General features: G+C 41.3%; 1 protein-coding gene across 1 annotated transcript in view; it reads left to right on the top strand.

Annotated features, from left to right (window-relative positions):
• The window catches only part of LOC139727911 (CD63 antigen-like), a 192,776-nt gene that overhangs the window by 162,395 nt on the left and 7,988 nt on the right, over positions 1-22,393 (top strand). Inside the window, exon 2 of the mRNA XM_071638882.1 lies at positions 9,850-10,050. Within this exon, the coding sequence (XP_071494983.1) occupies positions 9,850-10,050 (201 nt within the window). The remainder of the gene's footprint in view (positions 1-9,849; positions 10,051-22,393) is intronic.

Genomic DNA, 22,393 nt, shown 5'->3' with positions numbered 1-22,393 from the left:
GATGTACACTCGGTGCACTCCCTTTAGAATGAACACGGTTATAGCAAAAGTCATATTACAATGAAGTAAAAATTCAGGTCCATTATCTATATACCTTTATATACTTCAAATGAAATGAAGGGATTGTAATGCACTTTTAGCAGCCAACAACTTTCAATACTTGCATGAAATTTTCAATTCATCACATGTCTTCTTCATAAATGGTTTCGGACAAATATGTAAATCATTTATTAAGTTATAGTAAAGTTTTGATGTAACGAAAGAAAACTGCCTGTCCTGAGGACTTCATTATACCGACAGTCGCCTGTGTTGTTTGTGTCTCATTCAAACACTGCCTCCATCGGAATTCATCTCCCCTTCCTCTCTTGTCTATCCTCTGTCTTCTTGTCTACCATTCTCTCTTCATCTTTAGACTATCCATCACAGATGAGCATGAAATTGTGATAACATAATGATGTACTTTACAGATGCCCAGTAGTCTTTGCATTCAGACCCTATTGTCTATATACATACACACTGATGAAAAATTTTGTAAACACACTGACTGAGTAGAAGAAAGAGAATGTACATGAGGAGGGATGATTGTAGTGTTTCCTGAGGTTTTTATAACATGTATGTAATTTCAAAGGAGTATTTTTTTATACCCGAAGCCGAATAGAGATGTGATTTGCATAAATGCTGTTTGACAATGATACATGTAGATCATGTGAGAGAAAGTTTGGGCAAAAAGTGGCAAATATCAACACAGTAATGACCACATTGCTGTCAGTATTGAATTTAAATACTCCATTAATTTGGATAGAATGGGTTCTCTAGACCTGCCATGTCTTCTGTACTCTGTGGGAGGCTACCTGAGAAATTATATTTCTTCAAGTCTTGACAGAAGAATATATTAAAGCCTTCATGAGTTAGGGATGAACATTACCTATTGATATGCATGTGAAACAAAGAATATCTGTGTAATACAATAGTAGGAACTTGATTGTCTGGCCATCAATTATCCGGATTCTCTGTTATCTCGACATTGACTGGCTGACTTTTAAATAAATGTTTTCATGTATTTTCAGTGCCTAATCTCACTCAAAACAAACGCACATCCAACCATTACATCCAATACACATCGGGACACATTTCAATCAACACTGTGATCTCATTGTTTTAAGGCAGTTTGTGAGACGATAATTATGTTAATGACTGGTACTGCGCTTGTCACTTGCACTGAGTGCACAGCAGTGGTTACAGTACAATGCAGCGACAGTATTCGACGAGTCGCAATATTGATCTCATAAGTCAATATCAATCAAACAAATAATACATAAAGGGACATGTCGAAGGGATATTTATATTTCATTTTATTTCCATATCATGAAGTATGAAACAATGCCATGCAAACATTCATAATATTTATAATAGTAAGTTGGTAATAACTTGTGTATACCCCTAGCATGCTAGAAAGTGCTGTATTTGAGCATAGCTCCCTTACCCGGCCAAATCGATGATCCGGAGGCCCACTGGTCCCGATGTGGCTGGATAATTGTGGTCCTACTTTATCTCTTTGGAATCTTTGAGGACATAAACTTTTGCTTCAAGTTTGTTTGCTATGTTGTTTTTATACTGGAATATGAAACAAACTTGACAAGCCCCCCAAAGTGAGTCCATAAGGATGATTATAAGATTTACAGTTATAAACATGACAATATAATTTCAGAATAAACTGGACTACATATACACTGTAGGACCTAAAATTATTTCACTGCATTCATAAACTCTAGTATAATGCATTCCTTGAGAAAATGCCAATTCTCTCTATGTACCTGGTTCCGTGTGATTGCATTGCCAATACAAGCCCTTCACCCTTTTAAAGGAGAACTCCAGATGATTTTCAGACTTTTACATTTGAACAGTTATAGAGTGTTATACTGGGAACAAAGTTTCTGAATTTATAGTGGTTGAGTTGAGGAAATAGACTGTATTCAAAATTCGTGGTAAATCACAATGAACAAGGAAGATGACATGGCAGCTAACCGTTAAGGAAGTAGAACAAAAGAAAAAAAAGCATGCATAAATTCTACATATCAGGTGACCTCGTTCAGCAAGTAGTAATTGTAATGAAATTACATTGCTACATGTATGAATATGTTAGCCTCCTACTCATGCATTCTCCTGGTGAGCCCCAGTTGTGCATTCTTATGGTGAAGCTGTATGTCACCATCCTTGTTCAGTGTATTGTTTTGGGTTTATCAGATTATTGGTTTCTCTGCTCAAGGACTACAATTAATTCCACAAATCTAAACAGGGAGCTGTCTGATTTATGTACTACATGATGTGAAATTATGAAAATCACCTGAACTTTCCCTTGAATCATGGTTACAACTCAGCTTTTATGGACGTGGAACATGTAAGAATCAAGGCCAGTCATCTGTCATGCGAAGCTGTGCATGTCTTTTTATTTTAAAGTATGTGATTAAGTTGTGGAAATCCCCACTCATCAAACAGCTACTCCTACAAGCATATAACATTATGTCAAAGTTAATGTCAGACAAACAGGTTACCTGGATTTGGCTGGGCTTGCAGCATAGTCAACTGGAAAATCCCCACAAAGAATAGAAATTTATGATTTTATTAACATAGTCACCCTCTGCCTCTTGGCTCATGAAATATTTTGTGTGTCGCCATTCCGATAGCTGAAGGAAATTGATGTACAGTGTTTCCCCTTCATTGTGCACTTCAAATTTCTATTACGACATTGTTTCAGCTGTTCAACTCTTTTAAGCATTTTAACACTATTTTTCCTTTCATAGCTTCAAAGTAGGGGATTCACATGTACACAAATTAGTGGGTTACAAACCTCAAGATTTGTAACCCTCTAGGGAACTCAAGTTTGTTTGCATGTGTGGACACAAAAATCCCACAAGTTAGCACCAACAGCAGCAAGATATAAACTCAAGAAATCTTTGCAACTGATTGACAAATTGCCCTACATCGACGTAAATGTCGATACGTCAATACGTCGATGTAGTGCATCGACGTAAATATTGATACGTGGATACATCAATGTAGGGCAATTTGTCAATCAGTTGCAATGAAAACACCTCGACGGAAGAATTTCATGAATCAAGAAATCTTGCTTTTATATCTGAATCAGCACCCTAATTTGCCCCATGGTGATGAGTGAATGGTCGATCAATTTTTTGTATCAAATTATTCAAAGCACATGTCACAACAGTGTGTACTCCACACCACTGTGCTGCACAAGAATAGTTTTATTGTTTTATTTATCAACAAGTAGCAGTTTATTTCTGTAGGCCTAGTGTAAATGGTTGCAAAAAAGCTCAAGTTTATGAGCTTGATTGCTATCCCGCTAATCTTTGGAGCATGTGAACAGTTGCAAAAAACTCAAGAGTTTTGGAATGCGCTCAGTGACCCGCTATGTTGTATGTGTGAATGTGGCTAATATCAGAGACTCTTTTACCATGTAGAACCATTTTAGCCCAGATTTTTAAAGTGGAAACATTGTGAAATACAGTAGTGCCTTTAAAGTGGAAGCATTGTGAAATAGTGCCTTTAAAGTGGAAACATTGTGAAATGTAGTGCCTTTAAAGGGAAGATAAACCCAAAGAACAATGTGGATTGAGTGGAAGCAGCAACATTAGTAGAACACATCAGTGAAAGTTTGAGGAAAATCGGACAATCGATGCAAAAGTTATGAATTTTTACAGTTTTGGTGTTGGAACCGCTGGATGAGGAGACTACTAGAGGATATGACGTATGAGTGGACAACAATACAAAGAAAATATAAAGGAAATTCAACAAAACTTCACTTTTCTAGAATTATGAAAGAGCAATGGACCAACCGCATTCCGAAAGCAGGAGGAATAATTGCTACCCTTAACATATGTCAATATCTAGCTGATGGAATGTATAATTTTCATGAAAAATGGATTTTTGCAGAATTGTCTTTATATTTTCTTGGTATTGTTGTCCACTCATATGTCATAACCTCTAGTAGTCTCCTCATCCAGCGGTTCCAACATCAAAACTTTAAAAATTCATAACTTTTGCATCGATTGTCCGATTTTCCTCAAACTTTCATCTTTGTGTTCTACTAATGTTGCTGCTTTCACTCAATCCACATTGCTCTTGGGGTTTATCTTCCCTTTAAAGTGGAAGCATTGTGAAATAGTGCCTTTAAAGTGGAAACATTGTGAAATAGTGCCTTTAAAGTGGAAACATTGTGAAATAGTGCCTTTAAAGTGGAAACATTGTGAAATAGTGCCTTTAAAGTGGAAGCATTGTGAAATAGTGCCTTTAAGTGGAAACATTGTGAAATAGTGCCTTTAATTAAGTTAGAATATAGCAAGACTGACCTCATGTGTACAAGATACAGTTCAAGGAGTTCAGGCTTGATATGTAGAAAAAAAATGACAGGAAAGATAAGCTTGACCTTTGACATTTAACTCAAAGCCCTCATCCAAGGTACAATTTAAAGTTAAAATTGTATAGAATTACTTATATTGGAGTTATTCATTAAAGCTTATATATTTGTCAGAAAGAAATGTTTCAATATTTTCTATTTTGTGCTGCTTTTATTTTGGATTGTAATAGGTACTAGTAGTTAAGCCCTATACTATCATGCACTTGAAGGGAAATATTTTACAATTTATGACTAGTTGGGTGGGAATATAAAGAATGTTTTATTCAAAGGATCTGAAATGCCTCTTTTGTAGAGGACTATATCTTTCCTCAGATAGCATTTCAAATCCAAAGGTCAGGCAGTTTTGTATTCCAGACAACACAATTTATCATGTGATACGATATGACATGGATATGTCAATACCCTGAGAACTTATCTTCAACGCAAAGACCCAATCTCACTAGGAAATGTCTGAGCATGAAAAATCATGATACTCAAGCTTCCTTTGCACACTGCAATGAAAAAAATCTGAAGTTATGGCACTTGAGGCTAGATTCTGCAACTGTGACAGTCATTGTGATGTAACAAAGGCCTGAACAGAATGGTCAAATACACTATTAAACTATCCTCCACATCTATGGGGCACTATTTTTTTTTTTTTTTTGCGTACATATGAGGAACATGTAATGCACAATTATCTCCCTGATTGCTTTTTAGGTGATCAGAGTATCCTCTCGGATCACCTTCTGTATCTGTACGGATTCTTTGTTGGTGGTTCTTCTTCTTCTTCTTTCTTTATTTCTGGACAAATTTTGTGTATCGATTAGCTCAGAAAGTATTCTTCCTATCAATGTCAAAATTATACCATATATGTATCATGTCCCAAAGACGACGGGTCTAATAAAATCATAGTGATCAGTCGACCGTGACGTCACTATGACGTCATTATATGAAAACACATTCTCAATCATATCTCATCAATGGAATGGAATTTTTCAATGAAATTTACGTCACATATATTTCAAGTTATGCGGATTCTACTCATATTCTCAAAATTCATATTTTCTCTTAAAACGTGCGCGTATGCGCGCGTTGAAATATTTGTATGCTCAAATCGAGCTCAATTTTTTTTTTGCACACGTTTCAGACCATTTGGAGCATTTTTTGAAAAATTGAAAAAATTGGACGGACGCGTACGCGCGCGCACATATTCGCACACACAGCTCATATGCAATGGAAATTTCCCGTTTTTTTACACTTATCGGATGCCTAAAATGTCAAGGAATATTTCTACCAAGTTTTAAGTCAATCCGACTCAATATGACGTCATACGGGCCCGTCAAAGTTGAAATTCCGCGCGCGCGTCAATGGCGATATACAGTGCAACGATGCCAAAAAAACGCCAATTTTAAATCCGATTTTACTCGTCAGGATGGACGGTAACCCCCCATTTTCTTTACATATTCTAAAAGCTGATGAGTTGGACATGTTATTTCATGGGTTGGCGATGCTCGAAAAATGATTAAAAGATATCAAATTTCTTAATAAAGTAAAAAAAGTAGATTTTCAAAATGACGTCATCGAATTTCAAGTTCACTCGAGCGTATCTCACTAATCCTTTGCCAATTTATACCTAGATTTCAGTATGTTGTAGCTTATTAAATGATCTTTCATTAATATAATTACAACATTTTGATTGGATGACGGCATCACCTCGTAAAAATGGATTGAAAGTAATATTGTCAAATTTGACCAGTTTACGTGTTATCTCTATGGGAGAGCAGTTTTTCTGGCAGTGAAAATTGACATGACTATCTTTATCGAGCACTAGCTCACTTATGCTTTGGTGAATTTCTCCCAGATTTTAGTATGTTGTAGCTGAGACTTTGCGCTATCGTAAGTGTGCCCTCCATTTTTTCATACGATGTCGGCATCACGTCGAAAAACTTGGTTGAAAATGGCACGAGGCTTCGATGCAGCGTCATTTTGCTTAATACACAGGGCCTATGGAGAATGAAATAGGTCATTGCGTAGCGCATCCGACTCGTAATCCTAAGGTCCCTGGTTCGAGGCTCACCCCTGCCAATATTTTTTTGTCCCCGCCGAACGAGTTCGAGCAGGGGACTATGAAACGGGCTCCGTACGTGTGTGTGTCCGTGTGTCCGTCCGTCCGTCCGTCCGTCCGTGTGTGCGTCCGTGTGTGCGTCCGTGTGTGATCAAAATGTTCAAAATGCTACTCCTTCGCCATTTCTAACCCGATTTTGATTCTGTTTGCTTTATATGATAGCACTACATGAGAGCTTTGAAACTTCTATACAGAATTGCAGTTGTGACCTTTGACCTTGACCTTTGACCTATATTGTACATTTTGCTTCAAAATACTACTCCTTCGCCATTTCTAACCCGATTTTGATTCCGTTTGCTTTATATGATGGCGCTAGGTGAGGGCTTCAAGACTTCTACACAGAATTTTGACCTTTGACTTCTTTGACCTTTGACCTTGATTTTTGACCTATATTGTACATTGCCTACAAAATGCTACTCCTTCGCCATTTCTAACCCGATTTTGATTCGGTTTGCTTTATGTGATGGCACTAGGTGAGGGCTTCAAAACTTCTACACAGAATTTTGACCTTTGACTTCTTTGACCTTTGACCTTGATTTTTGACCTATATTGTACATTTTGCTACAAAATGCTACTCCTTCGCCATTTGTAACCCGATTTCAATTCCGTTTGCTTTATGTGATGGCACTAGGTGAGGGCTTCAAAACTTCTACACAGAATTTTGACCTTTGACTTCTTTGACCTTTGACCTTGATTTTTGACCTGTATTGTACATTTTGCTACCAAATGCTACTCCTTCGCCATTTCTAACCCGATCTCGATTCCGTTTGCTTTATGTGATGGCACTAGGTGAGGGCTTCAAAACTTCTACACAGAATTTTGACCTTTGACTTCTTTGACCTTTGACCTTGATTTTTTTACCTATATTGTACATTGGCTACAAAATGCTACTCCTTCGCCATTTCTAACCCGATTTCGATTCCGTTTGCTTTATGTGATGGCACTAGGTGAGGGCTTCAAAACTTCTACATAGAATTTTGACCTTTGACTTCTTTGACCTTTGACCTTCATCTTTTTACCTATATTGTACATTTTGCTACTAAATGCTACTTCCGGCGGGGACATATATTACGCACCGCGTAATTTCTACTTTTCCTTGTTAAATATTTTTAAACACTTTTTTCTTCTTTTTCTTTAGTTAATCTTAATCTCCCTTTCCTTACTTTATCTTTTTCTGATTTTTTTATGCTTCTCCTTCAAATGTCTATAAAATAACATAATTTTTTCGTTATTTTTCTTTCTTTCTACTACTTTCTGTGCAATAGATGAACAACAACAATGGCTATCAATCCCATATTTTGCACATGTTTAGTACATGTCACGTACATTATTTCATAAAATAACAACTACTTGATCGGACACCATCTTGGGTATGCAAATTAGGGTCAAAGGTCATAAATGTTTCATCCTGTATCTTGATGAATACATGTCCTATCTTTCCCATGTTTTGCACACGCAAAGACCATGTTACAAGAATCATTTCATAAAATAATCACTTTTTGCTTACACGCCATCTTGGGTGTGCAAAGTGAGGTCAAAGGTCAAATATACTTCATTCTGTATTTCCGTTAGTGTATACGGAATTCGGTACCAAAGATGGCAGGTCTCACTCCCTTTTCTAAATGAGAATCCAAACATCACACGGCCAATGTCCCGTCAGCACAGATGAAACCTGTATGGTCATGAATATTTGGATCAGGACTCAAATCATTGATTTTCGAAGAGATCGGATCACCTAATTTGTCAGTGTTGACAAATTCCGGTTCTAGTTGGTCTTGGGATCTTCCTAGTTTTGAATACATGAATGTTAGTATCCCTGCTCCTTTTCAACCTGCAAGGGTTTTTGAAATCCAAAACCAGCAATTGAAAACTTTGCTGGTAGTGTCAAGTACCCAAATGTCCTGACATGGGAATACCTCAATTCTTCATGGCTGGTGTGTTTCATACAAATTTGTACAGTTGCCATGTATGTGCAGTGACAACAATATACCTGAAAGGTACCGATTATTCGGTCGTTAGAGCATAGCCATGATAAAACTCATGGGCATATTGGTGGGACTGTAACCCACAACCTAGCTCCTGATTGCTAGACAGGCATCATATCCACTCGACTGCTGAGTTTCTGCCTCATGAGCCAGTGATGGTTCTTATACCTTATAGCAGTGGATACTGCATTTTCTTCAACTTGATAATTCTTGCATCAAGTTGTTGGTTTGTTTGTAATTATTACATCGATAGAGGGCAATTTGTCACTCAGTTCCCATACAAAAAAAAAGTTGATGCTATATAGAACAGTTTATTTGGAAGAACACAAAAAGTGTCAAGCTTTCTTCTTTTTTTTTCACTTGACAATGTTCAAGTCTTCCTGCCAAGTCTGGACCACATTTTGCAGTTTACGATATTACTTTCACATTTGCTATCATATGAATATACCAAAAATGTATGAAATTAGTGATATTGTACCAAATTACACTCAACATGCATGTCTAGCTTGTGTACAGTGTTGATGGTTTTTTTTTTCATTTCATTTTATTATAATTTCATGAGGCTATAGCCAAGGATGAAACAGGAATGCTTCTGGGCTAAGATTGCATTCACAGTACATAGTAGTCAAAATGGTAGGTACAGGAAAACACACACATTATTGTTACAGTTTGATTGAGTTAACATTCATTCTCATTGCAAGAATCCATGAATTTAGTTCAGGAAGGTGCACTACAACAAACACAGCCATTGCCACAGGGTACAGAGTCAGCCAAGGCATATTTGCTTTTATTTCATGCAGTGGGGGTTGTTTGTGTGTTTGTTTTTATATAAAGGACTATGACAAGTATTAAAGGGGATATGTAAAAAGTGCATTTGCTCAATCGCAAGTTGAGTATGGTAGGCCTGCATCAAATTTAAAGAGAAAGAATAATTTCACTATTTTAAGAATTGCTGTCATATTCTTTGTGCATTACTATAATTGAGTCACATCTTGATGATGATAATTAATATGTTATTTATCTTTCTCCCTTTCCTTCCATCTATCTCTCCCTCCCCCTAATGCCCCACCACCTCTATCCCTCCCACCACCCCTATCCCCTCCCATCACCCCTACCCCCTGCCACCACACCTACCCCCTGCCACCACTCCCTACCCCACCCCTCCTACCATCCCTTATCCCCCCCACCACCCCATACCCTACCGCTCCTACTATCCCTTACCCCCTCCACCACCCCATACCCTACCCTACCAACAATCTCTCTTACCCCCTCTACCATCCCATTACCCCTTCCACTTCCCCTTCTCTCTCTGCTCCCTCCAACAGCTATGTGGCTGTGCCTTGCTTGGCGTGGGGCTCTGGCTCTGCTTTGACCCCAGCATGCGGGAGTATGCCTCCACCGCTGGCGACCTTCAGATCTACTACATCGCAGTCTACGTCCTCATCGGCATTGGAGGTTTCATGATGCTAGTGGGTTTCCTCGGGTGCTGCGGAGCGTGCATGGAGAGTCAAGCTCTGCTGGTCCTGGTAAGTAGTAGAGATGGTGTATTATATACCTCATTTCCAGAATCCTCTCATCTGATTGGTTAAAAGGGGAGTCATGAAAATAACTGTGCCCTATTTTTGAGTTACTGTGACCGGGGCCCGGGCACAGTTAGTAAATAGGTTTTAGAGACAGTCGCGACCCCGTACACATAGATTGCTCTATGCACGCACCAATGATACGACCGCCGCGCATTCGATCAGCGTGCTGTAAAAGAGACTAGCGGACTGGTTTGGAGACAGTCGCAACCCCGTTACTTTGTTACGGTAGTACACGTACACTGTGTACACATAGATGATCACTGTGTACGCACCAATGATACGACCGCCGCGCTGTCGATCAGCACTGATTACGAGTGCTGTAAAAGAGATTAGAATCTATATTTTCGGTATCTATTGTAGCGCCCGCCCGGGGAGGGGGGCGTGTCTGAATAGACAAGAGAAGATAAGACACTGTGTCAAGCTTGGATGCGTGGTACAACAGAGTCAATTTATTCTATATCTCTACTTCAACAACTAATAATCATATATCAAAATGGAAAATGTATATATTTACAAATGAATATTTTACAGAACAAACACTATAACATGTACTGATGAACGTCTCATCATAACTTGTAACGCTTCATGATACGAATTGTATCAATTATACCATAATAATGACAACAGTAACAATAACCACTCCTTATAACCCCAAACACTTCATACTTTAAAACACTATTAACATATCTAAAAATCCTTCGATATGTCAGTCTATCATTCCTTGGAATGAGCTTTTCATAATTCTAGAAACTAATTATCAACCAAAACTCATTCTTAGCTCTCCGATTACCTCCGTAATCATTTTGCCTTTAAAAGCAAACATAACAAAACTAATATTAAATTCACAAAATAGAGTCTATAACATCTTAATTAATCAGCCATTATATTCATGCTTTCAAAATAACATCGTTATCTTGCATGTGTAAACCGATGTCTAACATATACTATTTTACCATAACTGATGTCATGAAATAATATACTAAAACATATTCTCCTTTCAATCTTTAACTCTCTTTTTACTTATAGCAATTCAATGAATATAACTACAAGAATGTTAGCATAATCATCCCTATAATTTCTACTCAATGATTCACTATCTTTAATCTCTAAGACTGCAGGTCATTAGTGCGCACAAGACCCTTGAAATAATAATATTCCACCCTCAGTCTTCACTTGATCAACAAATAATCATTTGCTCTGCAAATGCATTTCTTCATAATATTTTTCTTGAAGCACTGATAACTTCACATAACATGGCCGAAGGTATATACCTTGCCATTACTCTTAACTCTCATAACTTTAAATGAAATCTATATCAACCTTGCCCTTCTGAGGCCAGACATACACTATTCACTAGCATTTATATATACAAGCACTACAGGGTGACAATAAACTAGACATACACAATGTAACCAACTACAGCACTACAGCGTTCCCACACTCTGGTAGGGGGCTTAATCCTAGAACTAAACAAATCATAGACTGCCCAAACTTCCTGCCCCAGCACTGTACACAGCATCTCTAACAGCTTCTTTTATTCAAGGCTTGGTAATACTCTACATCAAGCAGTCTCTTCTCTTTCAGGTGAGGAGAAGAGTGAGGAAATCTCCTCATAAAGCTCAAACTAAAACAAAGAGACTGGCTGACTGTTCAGCACCGTTTTCTCAATGAATAGAGTAGAGGGACAGAGTTAGGGAGAGAGAGAGAGAGAGAGAGAAGAAGAAAGCAAAAGAGGGGAGAGAGAATTAAAGCAGGCAGTTACACTAGTCTATGTTCAGACCCTTTTTGCGGAAAATTCACCAAGCATTGAGTTCACCCTATGACACACTATATTTACATTTCTAATAATTTAAAGATGAAAAGGTAACATACGGTAACCCCAAATGCATCCTCAAAACTGTAAGTCACATCAATGTTATATCACCATACCTTTTGCACATATAGAAATACTCCAAGTGGGTCTAGATTGTGAGACTACTCTCTTACTCGGAGAAGTTCTCATAAAGTTTCTTACCAGCATTGTTTCTCACCCCTGAAGCTTTCTGGCCAGTTCTTTGTTCTAGTGTGAATCATGGGGTGCGCTGGCACTCTTTTCATTACACTCCTTCAATACTCTATGTACTACACTGTGCTGGGTGTGTTCATACTCAAGGAAGGTATATACAATTCTAGTGCTGCATGCATAACAGCATTGCTTCTGACCCAACGTGTATCAAACTATTTTGGATCACGCACCATATACATAGTACATTGCCGATATACCTTTTCAACTCATTCATCAACTCCATGTGTCTGACACCATACAATTATCTATCATGTCACACATACACAATTGATAAGTAACTAGCAAAGGTATATATTATAACACATTCAGTCTTATCATAGTTTTCTTGCCAGATGAATATTATGATAAATTATCCTGGTTAAGATGGAACGTTCTTGTTTCACCAGCATGTAGAAAACTTAGATGGAGAGTGACATGGAGTTTACATTCACTCAAGTTTCTTACTAAACATAAAATCATTGCATTCTGTTCACAAAAACATCTCATACAGTTATAGTTCTCAGTATATTTCTCGAAACATGTTTGGTTCAATAATCATTCTGAGAGAATAACTATTAAAAGTATGAAAAAGATATTTCTTACCTGAATAGACAAGAGAAGATAAGACACTGTGTCAAGCTTGGATGCGTGGTACAACAGAGTGAAGAACCAAGCCAACATCCAAGCTGGTTGGGCTTTTCTTATCTCTCTTCCAAGAAAGGGGCTGGGCCACTCTCCAAATGGGGAGGGGCAGCATCTCACTTTGAGGGACAAATAGCTTTTTACCTTCATGGTCAATTGCCATTAGGACACAGGGGGACAAACAATAGTAACAACAAAAAAATAGGGGGGGGGGGCAATTCTGTGGGGCTCCACACCTTCCCCTCCAAAAACAAAATGTCCTCTGGACATTTTAAACTTTTTGATAATCATCTAAACAATTTGGGCATTAACGAAGAGATGCATGTGTGAACGTCATTGCTCTGATCAACATAGATTATCATCATTACCTATCTTTATAACATAATAGCATTACACTCTACAGCATCATGATAATTGCATCATTACTGAATAACTGATGCAATATGCTGGATATCAGTATCTTCATATTTAACTGTTCGAGAACGCTCTTCCCAAGAAAAATTTTCTTTAGCTGTGCTCCTCGACACTAACTTTCAGAGGATATCATGTAATTTTCTTCCTCACAGTGTGCCAAAATTATATAACCAAAGCACCATTAATTTGGTCTTTGGTGCATTTTGCTGTATTACCTCAAATTCAATATCATACCAATTTCAAACTATCATTTCTTTCATGCTGAATCTATCCCTTGAAATATGAATCTTAACAGTTTCTCCAGCGCTAAATGCAGTTTGATCACGCGTGTACTGGCATGGCAGGTCCTGACATCTCCCAGGGAAAGTGATGTGGCTGGAAGTCCTGCAGATCTCCGGGTCCCGATGGTGGCCAAGGGTAGGGTGATCTGTAGAACACCGGTAAGCCTTGCATCCACGGCTGGTGTTGGGGTGACGTCTGCTGCTGCTGATGTGGGGCAGGTGGTCGTGGCTGAGATGGCAGCGATGGTTGGAGAAGTACTTGCGTGGATGGTTGCGGTGGTGTTTGCAGTGACTGATGGATGGGGATTTGCGGAGGTGGGTATGGAGTGGGTGGAAACGGAGGCGGCGCTGAATGGTAGTGTTGAACCGGCGGCCGAAGTGGTGGGAAGAAGCTTGTACAGTTTGTAGGATATGGAGTATTTGACGTCACATTTTTCTCCTGGTTACCAGTCACCATGGCTACATTCTGATTTTCTGCGTCAGGATGTATGACCGGCTGACCTAGAGTATCGTAGGTGAAGGTTGTTGGTGTTCTCCTTCGTCTTGAACTCCTTCGTAGAACAGCCCCTTCACTTTTCGGGTCCGTGATATCTTGCACATCCGGTGATGCATCACCCTGACCTTGGTGTTGCGTCAGAGGAGCTCCCACATCAAGATCATTTTGGTCAGCCGAGTCAACTTCAACATCTTGGGTACCCAAATTCTCTTGTGACTGGCTGGAATTATCTTCCACGACTTCTACACCTTCTACCTCTGAGTCATCACTAGATTGGTTAGGCTCATCTGCCAGGTTGGGTGCCCTGTAGTGTCTTGCTGCCCAATAATAACTTTCTTCATCGGAGCTTGATGGGTCAGTCATTGGAGTAGGGAGCTGTTGCTGCTTACGCCTAACAGGGGGTCTCTGTCTGGGCTGACGAGCTTCATGCTGAACCTCTGGTGCTGCAGGTAGGGAGTCACATGGCATCAGATGATTCCTATGGAGGGTCCGTGTACGTCCCTTCCCACTCTCTGGTGCAACAATGTATACTGGGATGGCATCATTACTCTGTTTGATGACTTTGTAAATATCATCCTCCCAGTATGGCTGAAGCTTACCAGGTCCTCCTGGTGGTGCTAAGCTCCTAACCAGCACTCTGTCTCCCTTCCTTAGAACTGAACTGCAGGCTCTTTGGTCGTAGTATTTCTTCCTTCGGTCAGCTGCTTGGTCGATCTTGGAAGATGCCAAACGGTATGCTTGTTCCATCTGTTGACGCCACTTCTCTGCATACTCTTGGTGGCTCACAGCAGGCTTTCCATCTTCCGTTGTCTCTAAGCCGAAAGCGACATCAACCGGCAGTCGGGGCGATCTTCCGAATAGAAGGAAGAATGGCGAGTACCCTGTAGTAGCGTGCTTTGTGCAGTTGTACGCATGCACAACTTTTGGCAGGTGGTCCTTCCAACGAGAACGCTGTGCGGTAGTGAGGGTCCTCAGCATTCCCAACAGCGTCCGGTTGAAACGTTCCACCTGTCCATTTCCTTCAGGGTGGTACGGGGTTGTATGAGACCTGGCTATGCTGCTGTGCTGACAGAGCCTCTCGAACAGCCTGTTTTCAAATTCTCGTCCCTGGTCATGATGTATCCTCTGTGGATATCCAAACCTAAGGATAAAATCATTAAACAGGCAGTCTGCTGCTGTCTTGGCTGATTTATTTTTGGTAGCGTAGGCTTGAGCAAATCTTGTGTAGTGATCCATGATCACAAGAATGTACTCATGTCCACCTACGCTCTGTTCAAGATGGAGGAAGTCTAGTGATACTAGCTCGAACGGTTGGGTTGTTATGATTGGGGTCAGGGGTGCTGTTGTTCTGTGAGGTGGTTTCCGTTGTTTTAGACAGTGGCATACCGAGGTTGTGTAGCGCTCGATGTCCCTCTGCATGTGTGGCCAGTAGAACCGCTCCCTAGCAAGGCTGGTGACCCTTTCTGCACCCTGGTGACCCATTTCATCATGCAGCTGCTCTAGAACAAACTGATGAAACTTGGCTGGCAGCACCAGTTGCGTGTAGGTCCGGGTCTTCCTGTACAACAGGCCATCTTCCCCAATCTGGAGTTGATTCCACTCATGGAGTAGTGACTTCGAAGCCTGACTAAAGGTTGACCGTTCGGTTCGGGAGGGAAAGACGCCCATTTCCTTCTTCCTTTTTATCGGGGATATCACCTCGTCTTCCTCCTGGGCCCTCTTGATGTCTTCTTTAGTCCAATTTCTTGTCACATCAGCCACCCTCTCGCTATCCTCGACCAGTTTCACTGCATCAACACCAAGCGTAATGAAAGCTGCATTACAGTGAGCATTCTGTGAGCAAACGGCTGACTTGATAGCTAGGACGCATGGTTGGTTCACCTCCTCAGTGCAGTCTTGTCTGTACTGCTCCAGATTTGAGGGAATACGAGAGAGTGTGTCTGCAACTCGATTGGTCTTTCCAGGTAGGTAACGTATGGTAAATCTGAAGTCAGCTAACTCAGCTACCCACCTCTGTCCAGTTGCGTTCAGCTTGGCTGTTGACATGACATATGTGAGTGGGTTATTGTCGGTAAAGATGGTGAAGTGCTTGGCGTAAGACAAGTAGTCCCGGAAATGGTCTGTGACAGCCCATTTCAGCGCCAAGAACTCCAATTTACCACTGTGGAGATGATAGTTCTGCTCAGCTGGAGAGAGTGTCCTTGAGCCATACCCTATAACACGCTCCTTGCCACTCTGAATCTGAGTGAGAACCGCACCTAGGCCGTCTTGGGAAGCATCAGTGTATAGGCAGAAAGGCTCATTGAAGTCTGGATAGGCCATTATCTCAGGTGAGGACAGGGTGTTGATCAGTCCCTCCAGTACCTCCTGGTGACTTGCTTCCCACTTGATTGGTTGAGTAGAGGGAACGGTGTTTCCCTTCCTTCCTTGCTTGTGAGACTTTTTCTGTGGTGGTGTGTCTGGTGAACCCTTGAGCAGTTCGTAGAGTGGCTTGGCCCTCTGGGAGAAACTTGGAATGTACTTCCTGAAGTATCCGATGAGGCCGAGCACTTGACGAACATCTCCTACAGTCCTTGGGACTTTCTCTACCAGGGCCTGTAGGGCATCTGTATCCTTTGTGTCAGGGGCGTGTCCTTCAGCAGATACAATCCTACCCAGGTACTTGACTTTCCGCTGGAATAGGGTGCATTTGCTGGGCTTCAATTTGATGCCATGTTGTTGCACTCTTCTCAGGACTTGGCGGATGTGATCGACATGCTCTTCAAAGGTGCGGCTATACACCAGGATGTCATCCAGATAGACTACACAGCATTCATGCGCTAATCCCTCGAGGCATCTCTCCATGTAGCGCTGGTACACTGCGGGGGCATTTTTCAGGCCAAAGGGTATCCTTTTCCATTCATAAAGACCCCAGGGTGTTACGAATGCGGTGACATGCTGGCTATCCGGATGAACAAAACCCTGGTGGTATGCCTTTCCTTGGTCCAAGGCCGAGAACCACTCACTCCCACCAAGGCCATCCAAGACATCCTGTATCCTCGGGATCGGTTGGCGATCGTCGATGGTTTTCTTGTTCAGGCCTCTGTAATCAATACAGAGGCGCAGGCTACCATCCTTCTTGCGGACACAGATGATGGGAGACGCATATGACGATGATGACCTGGTGATCCATCCCCTCTCGATCAAGTCCCGAAGGTACTCCTTCACCTCAGCGTAGAGTGGTCTTGGAATGGAAACATATGTCCTGTTCACCGGGGTGTCATCCCTCAATGGGATCTTCATTTGGAGGTCCTCCACAAGTCCTGCATCTTTGTCATCCTTAGCGAAGGCTCCTCTTTCTTCCCGTAACATCTGAAGGACATATTTCTTTTGGGCAGGGGAAAGCTCAGACAGGTCCATAGAGTTGAACAGGTCATCATTTGGGTCTGTTGATGCTTGCTCTTTCGGGTCTGTCATCTCTTGGTTGGGTCGGACATCAGTGGAGAGGGACTGGACTTGGTGCAGTCTGCCTAGAACTGTTCGTGCTCCAAGTGTTATCTTGTGCTTTGTGGGATTGTTGATCGGAAGGATGACTCTGCTACACTTCCCCTTCTTTATTCTTAGGAGGCAGTCTTCAACTTCCAATCCATCCATTCTCTCACTGTCCGATGCCTGGAACAAAACATCTAAGGGCTTGTCAGGGACTTGAACATGTACTTGGCAGACCACACCTACCGTTTCCTTTGGAGGGACAACTATGCTTCTTTTCCCATTCCTGACGAACGCTATCCCATCATCGTCACTGTCATTGAGTAGGGAGAGGAGACCTTGGGCAGAACGTCGCTCCATTCCAAGGGAAGCACACAGTGCAGACACCTTTAATCCTTGTGTGTCTGCTGCATTTGCCCTCGTAACCTCTTCAATCACATTGAATCCGATGATGGGTGTCTCGATGGGGTCTGGAGTAACAAGTGTGGGCACCTCGATGATGTCCTCTCTTGAGTCAATGAGGCTGAAGTGCATCTTTATCCAACCTGTGAATGGAATTTCCACACCATTGGCTGCTTTCAGGTTGAGTCCTTGGTCCAGCAGATCACTCACCGGATGAAGCTTCAGGTGGGGTAGGTTGTCGTTCCTCCATCTTTCTGAAATAATCGTCACCTGGGCGCCAGTATCCCAAAGAGCTTCAGTTTCTCTGCCACTTAGGAAACATCTGATTGTACATCTTTGCCCCACTAGCTTTGAAACTTTGGCTGCACGTGATTTTGGTACTGGACGTTGTTGAAACTTACTATTTATTGAGGCGGTGGTAGCTGTTGGCTGGGGCTGTTGCTGGGGAACCCGTTGCCCCTTCCGGATGCCCCGTTGGCGTTTCCCGGCTGTCCCTGGCGATACCGGCATCCACGCTGGAAGTGCTCACTGCTCCCACAGCGAAAACAGTGTTGGCATTGGTCTCCACAGCCCTGTGCTCTGCAGCTCTGGCATCCCCATTCCCTTCGCTGGTGCCTCTGCTGCATCTGGGGTGGTGGAGTCTGAAGCTGCTGTGATGGTCTTGCTGGTGTGATCGCAGCAATCTCTGTTCTGATGAGTTGCTGCAGAGTCTCTTTTAGGCTGTCAATGTTGAAGGTGGTTGTAGGTTGGGTGGGTGGGTCTTTGGGCTTTTTGGCGGCGACTTGGGAGGTGGAGACTTCACTGACCTTGGCCCTCCTGGCTGTGCTCTGCTTCTCCTGCCTCTCCATTTCATTGTTTGCGGCAATGTTCAGTCGCTCCAAAAGGACTTCGTCGCTGGTGTTGACATTTTGAAGTAGAGGTTTCAGGTCACTCTTGATGGCGTCACAAGTGATTCCTGTTAGAAGAGAGTGTAGAAACATACCTTGTACCAATGTCCCGTCATATCGGAAGGTGGCGTCTGCTTCTTTTGATGCAAACAAAATCTTTTGTCGCAGTGCCAGCATCCTCAGGAGAAATTCTTGGGGCGTCTCCTTCTGGCCTTGGACCGCCCTTGTTAAGTCGTGATACAGTTCTGTTGCCTCTTTTTCTCTGTAGTGGCTGCGAAGCAGTCGCCTTAGAACTGGTAGATCAAGATCTGGTTTGGACTCCAGGTAGGCACGGAGCGGTAAACCAGGAACCATGGATCCTATGATTGCATCCACAATCTCTTCTTCCTTATACCCTCGAGTCAGTCCACGGTCTATTTGGTGGACGAGACTGGAAAAGGACAGTTTATCCTTCTGTCCAGTCTCACCTATCTGCCCTTTTATCTTAAACTCTCGTCGGAACTGGTCATGGATCACTGATGCTTTCTTGGTCGGGATGGGGAGCTCCACCTCAGGTAGGGTCTTGACCTTTTCCTCCTCAGGCGAGGCCTTGACTGTCTCCATCTCAGGCGGTGTTTGAGCTTTCCCTCCAGTCATCTTCCTAATGCTCGTCTCGATGCTCTGGAGCAACTCCATCCCACCATCCGTCCTCCCCTCCACCTCATCACTGCAAAGAAAAGAAGTGACCACACGCAACACACCCAATTTTCCTTTCTTAGCAACTACTGTTACCTTCTCTTCTGGGATGCCGCACACGGTTGCAACTTGCTTCAGCTGCTCTTCTGTCAGTGTAGGCAGAGTGGCGAGGATTTCTGTCGAGAGTTCATCCATCCTGGGTCCAGATTCGTGTAGTTAAGGACGACAAATCAGCATCTCGAGCTCCTTCTCTGAGTTTGCCGTCCTGGCAGGGTCGCCAGATTTGTAGCGCCCGCCCGGGGAGGGGGGCGTGTCTGAATAGACAAGAGAAGATAAGACACTGTGTCAAGCTTGGATGCGTGGTACAACAGAGTCAATTTATTCTATATCTCTACTTCAACAACTAATAATCATATATCAAAATGGAAAATGTATATATTTACAAATGAATATTTTACAGAACAAACACTATAACATGTACTGATGAACGTCTCATCATAACTTGTAACGCTTCATGATACGAATTGTATCGATTATACCATAATAACGACAACAGTAACAATAACCACTCCTTATAACCCGAAACACTTCATACTTTAAAACACTATTAACATATCTAAAAATCCTTCGATATGTCAGTCTATCATTCCTTGGAATGAGCTTTTCATAATTCTAGAAACTAATTATCAACCAAAACTCATTCTTAGCTCTCCGATTACCTCCGTAATCATTTTGCCTTTAAAAGCAAACATAACAAAACTAATATTAAATTCACAAAATAGAGTCTATAACATCTTAATTAATCAGCCATTATATTCATGCTTTCAAAATAACATCGTTATCTTGCATGTGTAAACCGATGTCTAACATATACTATTTTACCATAACTGATGTCATGAAATAATATACTAAAACATATTCTCCTTTCAATCTTTAACTCTCTTTTTACTTATAGCAATTCAATGAATATAACTACAAGAATGTTAGCATAATCATCCCTATAATTTCTACTCAATGATTCACTATCTTTAATCTCTAAGACTGCAGGTCATTAGTGCGCACAAGACCCTTGAAATAATAATATTCCACCCTCAGTCTTCACTTGATCAACAAATAATCATTTGCTCTGCAAATGCATTTCTTCATACTATTTTTCTTGAAGCACTGATAACTTCACATAACATGGCCGAAGGTATATACCTTGCCATTACTCTTAACTCTCATAACTTTAAATGAAATCTATATCAACCTTGCCCTTCTGAGGCCAGACATACACTATTCACTAGCATTTATATATACAAGCACTACAGGGTGACAATAAACTAGACATACACAATGTAACCAACTACAGCACTACAGCGTTCCCACACTCTGGTAGGGGGCTTAATCCTAGAACTAAACAAATCATAGACTGCCCAAACTTCCTGCCCCAGCACTGTACACAGCATCTCTAACAGCTTCTTTTATTCAAGGCTTGGTAATACTCTACATCAAGCAGTCTCTTCTCTTTCAGGTGAGGAGAAGAGTGAGGAAATCTCCTCATAAAGCTCAAACTAAAACAAAGAGACTGGCTGACTGTTCAGCACCGTTTTCTCAATGAATAGAGTAGAGGGACAGAGTTAGGGAGAGAGAGAGAGAGAGAGAGAGAGAGAGACAAAGCAAAAGAGGGGAGAGATAATTAAAGCAGGCAGTTACACTAGTCTATGTTCAGACCCTTTTTGCGGAAAATTCACCAAGCATTGAGTTCACCCTATGACACACTATATTTACATTTCTAATAATTTAAAGATGAAAAGGTAACATACGGTAACCCCAAATGCATCCTCAAAACTGTAAGTCACATCAATGTTATATCACCATACCTTTTGCACATATAGAAATACTCCAAGTGGGTCTAGATTGTGAGACTACTCTCTTACTCGGAGAAGTTCTCATAAAGTTTCTTACCAGCATTGTTTCTCACCCCTGAAGCTTTCTGGCCAGTTCTTTGTTCCAGTGTGAATCATGGGGTGCGCTGGCACTCTTTTCATTACACTCCTTCAATACTCTATGTACTACACTGTGCTGGGTGTGTTCATACTCAAGGAAGGTATATACAATTCTAGTGCTGCATGCATAACAGCATTGCTTCTGACCCAACGTGTATCAAACTATTTTGGATCACGCACCATATACATAGTACATTGCCGATATACCTTTTCAACTCATTCATCAACTCCATGTGTCTGACACCATACAATTATCTATCATGTCACACATACACAATTGATAAGTAACTAGCAAAGGTATATATTATAACACATTCAGTCTTATCATGGTTTTCTTGCCAGATGAATATTATGATAAATGATCCTGGTTAAGGTGGAACGTTCTTGTTTCACCAGCATGTAGAAAACTTAGATGGAGAGTGACATGGAGTTTACATTCACTCAAGTTTCTTACTAAACATAAAATCATTGCATTCTGATCACAAAAGCATCTCATACAGTTATAGTTCTCATTATATTTCTCGAAACATGTTTGGTTCAATAATCATTCTGAGAGAATAACTATTAAAAGTATGAAAAAGGTATTTCTTACCTGAATAGACAAGAGAAGATAAGACACTGTGTCAAGCTTGGATGCGTGGTACAACAGAGTGAAGAACCAAGCCAACATCCAAGCTGGTTGGGCTTTTCTTATCTCTCTTCCGAGAAAGGGGCTGGGCCATTCTCCAAATGGGGAGGGGCAGCATCTCACTTTGAGGGACAAATAGCTTTTTACCTTCATGGTCAATTGCCATTAGGACACAGGGGGACAAACAATAGTAACAACAAAAAAATAGGGGGGGGGGGCAATTCTGTGGGGCTCCACACTATATTTCGAAATCTATATTTTCGGTATATAAAACAAATAATGACTGCTTGATATTCGGGATACAGTTAAAATTATGTAGGCCCTCGGTGATGTGAAAACCATAACCATGCCCTCAGCTTCG

This window comes from Diadema antillarum, unplaced genomic scaffold (genome assembly GCF_040938485.1).
Source record: "Diadema antillarum isolate AM-2024a unplaced genomic scaffold, OU_Dant_1.0 seq00000160_RagTag, whole genome shotgun sequence".
NCBI classification, from domain to species: domain Eukaryota; kingdom Metazoa; phylum Echinodermata; class Echinoidea; order Diadematoida; family Diadematidae; genus Diadema; species Diadema antillarum.
Note: the sequence above shows the minus strand (reverse complement) of the source record. Positions and strands in the feature narration are given on the sequence as shown.